At 34.8% G+C, this 10,407-nt stretch overlaps 2 protein-coding genes across 4 annotated transcripts in view; one reads left to right on the top strand and one right to left on the bottom strand.

Annotated features, from left to right (window-relative positions):
* Window positions 1-1,904, bottom strand: part of LOC107670118 (splicing factor, arginine/serine-rich 15-like) — a 41,644-nt gene extending 39,740 nt beyond the window's left edge. For all 3 annotated transcript variants that reach the window (XM_016462617.1, XM_016462618.1, XM_016462619.1), the window contains exons 1-2: window positions 1,720-1,904; window positions 944-1,027 (exon numbers count right to left, since the gene is read on the bottom strand). In XM_016462617.1, coding sequence (XP_016318103.1) covers window positions 944-1,027; window positions 1,720-1,755 — 120 coding nt within the window. In that variant the 5' untranslated portion in view covers window positions 1,756-1,904. The remainder of the gene's footprint in view (window positions 1-943; window positions 1,028-1,719) is intronic.
* Window positions 1,905-2,278: 374 nt separating this feature from the next.
* On the top strand, window positions 2,279-10,226 carry farsb (phenylalanyl-tRNA synthetase subunit beta). The gene is made up of 17 exons (XM_016462622.1): window positions 2,279-2,396; window positions 2,926-2,981; window positions 3,546-3,700; window positions 3,779-3,854; window positions 4,556-4,671; window positions 4,757-4,907; window positions 5,818-5,926; window positions 6,108-6,178; window positions 6,473-6,534; window positions 6,645-6,696; window positions 7,053-7,114; window positions 7,224-7,431; window positions 7,525-7,605; window positions 8,582-8,674; window positions 8,799-8,916; window positions 8,989-9,141; window positions 9,776-10,226. Exons 1-17 carry the CDS (start codon window positions 2,339-2,341, stop codon window positions 9,925-9,927), a joined length of 1,773 nt encoding a protein of 590 aa, XP_016318108.1. The 5' UTR covers window positions 2,279-2,338; the 3' UTR covers window positions 9,928-10,226.
* Window positions 10,227-10,407: the final 181 nt, after the last annotated feature.

Raw genomic sequence — 10,407 nt, 5'->3', positions numbered from 1 at the left:
GCAAAACTCCGCATTTGAACAGTCAATAGCAAATACTTAAACTAATAACAAAACATACTTACAGTCGCTGATTCAGAAGCGCCAGATTGTCATAGCAAAGTCGGAATTTACCCTTTTTTTTTTTTTTTGAAATAGCCTTTGTGCACAGCCAGCCTTGTACTCTTCTAGGTTCAAAAAACTGTCGTCCATAAAATGCGTTGCACAAATTCGAACATCTGGGTTGTGCTGTTCTGTTGTAAATAAATCTTAACCAATGATTCCTAATTGCATCTACTTCCGGAAGGCCAAATAAAGTGCTTTTGCTTTCGCACTGAAACACAGCGTCTCCCTGACATGGCTGCATCAACACGACTGCTGTTCCTGAAACCACGCCTTCTTTCTCTGCATGAACATTTGGGCGGCATTATGCTAATATTTCCACATAGTGATGTAGACATGTGGGGGCGTGTTAGAATGAGCCGTTTTAGGTAGGCTGACTCTTAACTTTTATAAAGAATATCTCTTTGGATTTGAGACTTTAGTCTTTGCAACTTTACAGATCTTCTTTATGCACCAAGAGCTTGTAACACTCCAAAGAGAAAGGAAAAATTGAAATCGCATCATATGACCCCTTTAATTGATGGACTGGACTGGAGTCATGTGGATTATTGTGATGTTTTTATCAGCTGTTTGGACTCTCATTCTGATGGCACCCATTCACTGCAGAGGATCAATGAGGTTGATTTCATTTTCAGCAAATTTTCATTTTAATGTGAACTATTCTTTTAAACACAATCAGTATATGATTGTGCAACAGATTCTTTAAACCCATTTTTAGATAAAAGAATCACTGCAAACTCAAAATAACAGGAACATAATTCAAATAATTCTTTAAATAATATTCAAATAATTCTTCATAATTTATCAAGATCCCTTCCCTTTCCTATTTTCCATCCTGACTTACCTTGATAGCTTTGATTCCTGCTTTGGTTACAGACATCATTTTGGCTCGAGAGATCGGGGGAGTCATGTCCAACATGGACAGCATCTACAGGGTAGAAAGCAGGATGAAGAAATGTCAAATTTACCCTCATAAGAAATGTAGACCAAGAACTGAGACCAAAACATCCGAAATGACATGCAAAACTGTCAGCTCAGCTACTGGCCAACTCAAACTCAAAAACCTGAGAACACAGAAAATGTCAAAATGAATAAAACACGCATTTGTTCTCATAACAAACTCAATGAAAACGGCAGATCTCTACTTTGAGCTCAGAAACACCTTTAGAAGACTTGATTAAACCATCAATAAAGTTGATCAGGTATCTGACTCTATAGGGGGCGCCACTGCAATTCCCTCTACATTCAATTCTAATACAACGAACACGTCAAAACTAGATTAAATCACTTAAAATATTATGTATCCCTTGAATAATCTCTCTATAAACCATAAACGTGCTGTAAGCGCTCAAACTAATTTTAATGAAGCGCAGTTTGATAGCACAAATAGGTGGAAGGTCACTAAACAAACTAACTTCATTCATACTAATATCACACCTGTTTAACTATATTCCGGGTTTTATTTGACTTTAGAATATTAAGGAGCAAAAAACTATGATATCTATCCATCAGTGAACAACAAACAAACATAAACACGGATTGTTTTGGAGTCGCTCGGCGCGCGCGCTCGGCTAATGGTAACGTTAAAGGGTAAACGGCAAATACAACGCGAATTCTCACCTCCCCGTTAAAGGTGTTCACCGCTTCCATGTCCATGAGCGTTATTAACTCAATATGTCTTTGGATATATTATCCTGGACCCGAATAAACATGTGTAAACTGGATTTTCGAATTGGAGGCCGCATGAGATTGACGCTCAGAAACTCGACGCAGCCTTCCACGAACGTTGATGCGTGATGCGTGATGAGAGAGCGCCACACCGCGGACCGGAGAACTGTAGAGACATTGGTCACTGACAGACATTATTATATATTTGTTTATTTATTTCAGTAATATTTTAACACAGGAATCTGGCAATATCCCCATCCCGAATATTTTTTAATAAATAAATATCCCCGAAAATCTCCGTCATATAAAATACACACGAATTAAAAAAATATTAAAAGAAATTAAATTTAGTCTGCTAAATGCATAAATTATTAATTATTATTATTATTATTATTATTATTATTAAAATAAAGGTTTTCATGTCAACGTGAATTTTCAAGTGTCAAGTTGGGACTTTTATTTTTTAAATCTAGGCCTTTTACCTTTACATGCTGTTCCATGTGGTCTTTTATTTTGAAATGTAGAGTTCCTGTTTCCGGATCCGATCAGACCCCGGTGATCAGCTGCGAGCATGCCGACAGTCAGCGTGAAGAGAGATCTGCTCTTTGAAGCTCTGGGACAGAAATACAGTAAGTGTTTAACATGTATGTGTTTAACAGGGTGAGCGCATTCTCGAGTGTGTTGTTAGCAGGGAGATTGTGCTCAATGTGCGTGTGTGTGATTGGGTGATTGTGACCTGCATCTGGCGAAACGATGAGGAATATCTTAATAAAACTGATTACATTTTATAGATCACTTATTCCACTGGTCCATCTCATCATTACTGAACGAATTCATTTTGAAACTCAAAACGAATTTAAAATAGATTTCTCCGGTGTGTCTCATCAGATTCAATTTATTCCGAGATTTTACCGAAGTCAGTGAAGATTTTGTTTTATATTTAATATGTAATTTTCTAGTCTGGTGCTGCTTGAATACTGTAATGCTTTATGTCTTGTAATGTAGTTTTTATGCTTCATTCATTTGAAAAGCTGAGATGTCAAATTGGAAGCCCATTGATGACGCAATCACAATGCGACTCAGAATTTCAGGCTTTAAGTAATTCTTTATTTTCAATTTATTTAAATAATAACATTTTATTTTCTAATCACATTTTAGCTGATGAAGAATTTGATGAACTATGTTTCGAGTTTGGCCTCGAGCTGGACGAAATCGTAAGTCATGTGAAACTGTATTTGTTTACAAACTGTCTTTGTTATTAAAGAGTTTTAACATCTATGTAATTTTATACACACACACACACACACACACGTGTGTGTGTGTGTGTTATAGTAATAATAAAATGTAAAAAATTATAAATGTATATATTTATAACTAGAAATTTTAACATAATCAAAGAAAAAAAATCAACACCCTGACAAAGGCCTGTTTGGACTTTTGTCAAGTAAATACATTATATATAAATATATATAAATAATTTCTATTATTTATATAATATAATAATGTGTATTTTTGTAATATACATATATATATATATATATATATATATACACAGTTTATTGGATAGATAGTAATTTAGTTATATATATATATATATAAATGATTTATATAATAAAATAAATATTTCATTTAAAATTAATTAAATATTTAGAAAATCATTACAGAAATGTGTTATTGTCCAAAACTGATGTTAGAGCTACTGATTCATTTTAATTTAAAATGTAAACATTTCAATTGAATTAAAAATCGGATTATTTTGTCTGTCTCTCAATGTTTAGACATCAGAGAAGGAAATCTTAAGCCGTGAACAGGGAGATGAGAAGGCAGAAGGAGCGTCTGATGTTGTGCTGTATAAGATCGATGTGCCAGCTAACCGCTACGATCTCCTGTGTCTGGAGGGTCTCGTCAGGGGTCTGCAGGTCTTCAAGGAGAAGTAAGACTCAGTGTGTGTGGTTCTGCTGTGAGATTGAGTGTTATTGTCTTTATATGACTGGTTTTGTTGTGTTTGTAGGTTGGAAGCTCCCCGGTACAAGCGTGTGAGTCCGGCGGACGGAGGAGAGCCCCAGCGGCTGGTCATAACTGAGGAGGTTCATATCAGTGTCGTATTGTATGGAAGCATATAGGTAGCGAAATTCAATTTAATATGCAAAATGGCAACGCAATATTCAAAATGGCATTGTATTTCTGTATTTAAATTTACATTTTCCATTACCCATACGTGCAAAGTTTGGTGCAAAAGTAAAATGAAAATTAAATTATATCATTTACATTTGCCATTTCCAACAGTAGTCTTAATATGTAAATTGCATGCAAATTTGAATGCTTTATAAGTTGCGAAATGAAAATGAAAATGTATAACACAAATTGATTTGATATGTGTAACATGTCCAAGCAGAAATGGTAGCATAATGATCATTTAAATGCTATTTGTCCTAAATGCATTTAGACTAACAGTTAGAACACTTAGGATTGCATTTTCATCATGACGCCGTGGGATATGTGTAGCAAAATTAAATTTGAAAATGCATTCCGAGCTGACCACGCCCACCCTCCATCAATCATTGCTCATTTTGAATATTGCATTGCCATTTTGCATATTGCATTTTAAATTGAATTTCGCTACCTATATGCTTCCATAGTATTGCAGCTTAGAGATTTAATTATATTGATTTCTTAGGAGCTCAAGTACAGTGAGAAGCCATCAGCCGTAGTGAAGAATGGAGGGAGATAATTTAAATTAATGTAATGGCTGCGGTGCTGATATAGATAATATTACGTGTTTATCTAGACGGCGTCTGTGAGGCCACACGCTGTAGCAGCTGTACTGCGCAACATCACCTTCACTCAGGAACGATACGAGAGCTTCATAGAGCTGCAGGAGAAGCTGCACCAGAACATCTGCAGGTGAGTCATCAGATCACTCGCTGGTTTATTGTGAGAAGTTGCACTGCCGATTCTGAGGTTTAACACTCTGCTCTTCTCTCATCAGGAAAAGGACCCTGGTTGCCATAGGAACTCATGATTTAGACACCATCTCTGGTCCATTCACCTACACAGCCAAACCTCCCGGCGATATCCGCTTCAAACCGCTCAATCAGAGCAAAGAGTACACCGCCGCTGAGCTCATAAGTCACTATAAGGTGAGATTTGATTGGCTGTTCTGGCCAGATCAGGGTTATTACCATTAAATCAGCATTTTCATTACTTCAAATAAAATCAAATATAAAAAAATTAATAAAAATCAGCTAGTTGCCATGGCAACATTTCTCATTTTCGTTCAGTTAAGTTGAAGTACTAAAATAACTAAAATTAAAAACTAAAACTTAATAATAAAAACACTATATAGACATAGTTAAATAAAATAATAATAAAAATGACAAAAACAACAAAGTTACCAAAAGTTTAAGGAAATTGTAAATGAAACAATGAATACAATTTTACTCAAAATATTAACAAAAACTTTAATAAAGCAACATTTCCTATTTTCGGTTGAAGTATTAAAATAACTACAAAACTTAAAGACTGTAGAGACATATTTAATAAAAATGACACAAACATGCAATCACTAAAACTTTCAAATTAAAATGACAACTATAGAAAATATACAAATATTCCAAATATTAACTGCAACTATAATAGGGCAACATACATTTCTAATTTTCGTTTCGTTTAAGCTAAAGTACTAACATAACTAAAAACTATATAGGGTAATTAAATAAGAAAAAATAAAAACAAAACAACTCAACTTTTAAATTAAAATGAAATCAGAAAATGTAAAAATAAAAACAAATTCAACATATTAACAATAACTATAATAGTACATCAATGATACTCAAGTAATGCTGGGCCAGATGGATTCTGATTGGCCACAGTCTGTCAAGTCTCCTACTGTGAAGTGAAATCTGATTGGTTAGTATATTAGTAGCTTATTTGCCAACATATTTATGTCTAATCTTGTATGTTTGTTGAGTTTTTTCCCCCAGACTGCAACATTTAACAAGTTGAAACAAACAAAAAAGGTTTTTGTTTTGAATATGTAATGTCTTGTAGACTGACAGTCATCTGAGGCACTACCTGCATATCATCGAGAATGAACCTCTCTACCCCATCATATACGACAATAATGGAATCGTCCTGTCTATGCCTCCAGTCATCAACGGTGAGTTAAATACACACATACAGTATGCATTCACAGGAGCATGGATAGATGTGCACACACTCTGTTGTTAAACATTTTTCTGTTTAACATTTTAGATTTTTTTTGTCCAGTTTTCTGCAGATAGAGCTGTTTTTTTTTTTTTAACACTGTTAGTCTAAAGTTTTGTGTTTCTCTCTCTCAGGGGACCACAGCAAAATCTCATTAAAAACAAAGAACATTTTCATTGAGTGCACGGCCACGGACCAAACAAAGGTAAACCGTTTTACTGTTATAATGTTTTTATTACTATTTATTTTGTAATAATACAATATACACTACAGTTCAAACGTTTGGAGTCTGTACGATTTTTTTTTTTTTTTTAAGAAATTAATACTTTTATTCAGAAATGATGCATTAAATGGATCAAAAGTGACAGTAAAGATATTTCTAATGTTACAAATGACTGCTGTTCTTTTGAGCTTTCTATTCATCAAATAATCCTGAAAATTAGCTAAGAACTACAGCATGCTTTTAAACATGAGAAACGGTTTCTGTGTGTGTTTGCAGGCAAAGATCACGCTGGATATGATAGTGACCATGTTTAGTGAATACTGCGATGAACCATTCACGTGGGTATCAAGTTACACACTCTGTATTGCTTTATAGTATCTCCAGTTTGGATTCAGCCAGTGAGTATACTGAAATGTGTTTGTTTTAACATGTTTTTCTCTTTATTCAGGGTTGAGGAGGCAGAGGTTGTTTATCCTGATGGCAGATTGTGTGTGTATCCTGTATGTATTCAGTTCTTAACTTGATAGTAATTACACTAACTAACCACACTGGAATTAAAGGGATAGTTCAACCAAAAATGAACTTGTTTTTCAGGATAATTCATCTAAATAACAAAAGCATTTATCTGAAATATAACATTATAACGTCAATTTAATGCATCCTTGCTAAATAAAAGTATTCATAAAATTGATTTAATTTTTAAATAAAAACAAATCTGTCGTTTTTAGTTCTGTTGATAGAGCTTAACTTGTGTGAATAAATATTAAAGCAACATTAGTCATGACATTATTATTAATAAATTCTGCCTTATTTGAAAGTCGTTTTGTCATTTGCTGACTGTCGACTTTGACTTCAGGAGCTGGCGTACAGGACAGAGACACTGTCTGGGGACTTCATCAACAAAAGAGTTGGCATCAAGTGAGCACATTATAAATCTTTCATTTGAGCTCATTAGAGATGACAGATTTCTTTCTCAGCTCCGGTCAAACGACTGAACCCTGATCACGCTCTCTGTGTTCTTTCTCAGTGAATCAGCAGAAAGCATCGCTCAGCTGCTGACCCGGATGTGTTTGAGGTCAGAGGTCAGCGGTGAGGGCGATCTGATCCAGGTTGAGATCCCGCCCACGCGCGCTGATGTCATCCACGCCTGTGACATCATGGAGGACGCCGCCATAGCGTACGGCTTCAACAACATCATCAGGAGCACGCCGCGCACATACACCGTAGCCAATCAGGTTTGAGAGTAACATTCATTCTGACCAATTAAACTTGAGATCAGGTTCAGTGCTGACGTTATGGCTCTTACGCATGTGTTTTTATATTTGCAGCTCCCTCTAAATAAGTTGACAGAGTTACTGAGGCAAGATCTCACAGCCGCTGGGTTTACTGAAGCGCTGACATTCGCTCTGGTTAGAAATCACTCCTTTCTCTTATATTCTGGATGTTTTCCTTCCTGAAGTCCATTTAGAAAGTTTCTTGAACTGAAAACATTTGTCATTTAGTTTTCATGGCTATTTTTCTCTCTCTCTGACCATTAGAATTAAATGATCATTGTTATTAGGGCTTGGTAGACATTTCAAAAATCTAATCTTTTCCATTTCGCAAGGCCTTGATTTCGTTAAAATTCAATTCAATATCAATTTGTTCGGATAAATATCAGGTACTGTACATGTCAATTTTTCTTAAGGAAAACAATATCTCAACTAATGCAGTAAACTACACAGGGATTCCTCTCAGATGGTACATTTATTATAATGTTATATTAAAGTGTAAATTAACAAAGTCCATTGCTATTTATTTTTTAGAATATAATAATCAACCCTCAATTAAATACTGTTGTGTACAAACATTTTAAATTGCACATACATCAGTTTTTATGCCGACTTTTAAATTCAAAAAATTACATTTCCAATTCGCTGTTGAAATATAAACATTTAAAAGGTGACTGTCATAACCAGATTAACCACGACAGATTCAACAAGTAATTTTTCAAACTGATTCAAACTAATAAATCATAAGTTTGTGAGTTAATTTAAAGCATTTTCATTCATTCATTTTCTTCTGTAGTGTGACGGACATCCAAGTATAATGGATTATTGAATAATAATTTTTTTTAAATGTAATCCAGAAACCTAGTGATGACAATTTGTTTAAAAAAAGTCAATGAATCAGTCAATGAATTCAATGATTAATCTAAAACTAAAAATCAATAACATGCACTTAAAAATAGAAATTTTCGCTCATTAAAGTCTGATTTGAAAACAAATGATAACATTGGTTGTGCTGTATATTTGTTTTTGTAAACAGCCACGAGAACAATATAACAAATGTGTTTTTTTTGTGTTATCTTTTCCATAACGTGACAGTCTTTTCCCCTCTCTGCAGTGCTCACAAGAAGATATCGCAGATAAACTCAGGAAAAACATTGTCGAAACCAGAGCAGTCCACATCTCCAACCCAAAGACCGCGGAGTTTCAGGTACCCACAAAAATCCTGACACCTCCGATTGGCATTTCTCACATTTGTCCACTAGTGAGTGCTTTCACAAGTTTAAATCAGTTAGTAGTTAGGGTTTGACTAACTAAACCGTACTTTCCTGTAGGTGGTGCGTACCTGTCTTCTTCCTGGACTCCTGAAGACGCTCGCTGCCAACAGGAAGATGCCCCTTCCTCTCAAACTGTTTGAGATTTCAGACGTCGTCCTGAAGGATGAAACTAAAGGTGTGTTTGATGTCCTCATATCACGTAATGCATGTTAATAAGTATGCAATCACTGAACTTTGTGTCTGGCAGACGTAGGAGCCCGTAACAACAGGCGTCTCTGTGCCGTTTACTACAACAAGAGCCCGGGATTTGAAGTCATCCATGGACTTCTGGACCGGGTCATGCAGCTGCTGGATGTCAAACCGGGCCGTAACCAAGGATACCACATCCAGGCGGCAGAGGGTGAGTCATAAATGTTAAAAGTCGACATGGTGTCCTTCCTGTGATCCGTCTGTGCACCTGAGTCATATTCAAAGATTTATTTTAGTGGTTAATATTTAACAGCGTATATGTGCTTGCAGTAGGTCTGCAAAAATAAAATCAAAGTAGGAAGTGTTTCATTACTGAAACATTTTTCATTACTGGATTAATTTTATTACGTTTTTATTTCTGTTTTCCAATTTTATTTCCACCTGATGGATGGAAGAATCTATTTGAAGTCTAATAAAATAAAAATGGACCCTATATTTAATTACTTGATTCATGTTCCTGGTCTTATTGTGAATGATTCATCAGTGCATTTTAAGTGTTGTTATTTCTAACTAAAACTATTCAAAATAACTTTATTCTGAAAAAGTGGAAATTAATTTTAAGTACTAAAATTACTCAAAAGTAAATGAAAGCTAAATATTCAAATAAAGCAGAATAAAAAAATAGACAAAATTTAATTTAACATTAAAATAAAAACTGAAAATATACAATTAAAAGCTGATTCAAAATCTTAATAAATACTGTAATAGCATATAATACATACTGAAATAACTCGGTGCATATTATTCATATTTAATTAATTTCATTTCTGTCATCTTTCTTACAGACTCCACCTTCTTTCCCGGCCGCTGTGCTGAGATCTTTTCATGTGGCAAAAGCATCGGACACCTCGGGGTCCTTCACCCTGATGTCATCAGTCGTTCTGAGCTGACCATGCCCTGCTCTGCCATAGATATGGACATCGAACCCTTCCTGTGATGTCATAATGCATATAACCTCAGCCACACCCCTCTGCTTTGGGCTCCTCCCTCAGAAGCCACAGCCACACAGTACTGTCATGTCTATCTTTAGGAGAATGAGTTCTAGTCACAAATGTGTTAATGTATGTTCATGGTATAAATCAGTGTTTTAATAAAACTCAACTTGTCCACTGCTAGTATGTTATTCATATATTAAACATCATGGCTGTATGTTTGTGTCCAGCTAATTTTACAACATGGAAACAAAGAAATATGGATTAATAAACCAAAAACGTCTACAACTGTTGGTTTTTGCATGTATTTGATGCATATCAAGCAAAGTCATCTAATGCGACACTGTACTTTATCTAAAGCTAATGTAAACAATATTGTATCTATAAAAATTTTTTTTAAATCAAGGCGAACTTTGAAGTAGTTTAAAGGGGTCATATGATGTTGCTAAAAAGAACATTATTTGGTGTAATGAAATGTGTTTATG

The sequence above is a fragment of the Sinocyclocheilus anshuiensis genome, unplaced genomic scaffold (genome assembly GCF_001515605.1).
Source record: "Sinocyclocheilus anshuiensis isolate Anshui unplaced genomic scaffold, SAMN03320099.WGS_v1.1 scaffold48, whole genome shotgun sequence".
Lineage (NCBI taxonomy): Eukaryota > Metazoa > Chordata > Actinopteri > Cypriniformes > Cyprinidae > Sinocyclocheilus > Sinocyclocheilus anshuiensis.
Note: the sequence above shows the minus strand (reverse complement) of the source record. Positions and strands in the feature narration are given on the sequence as shown.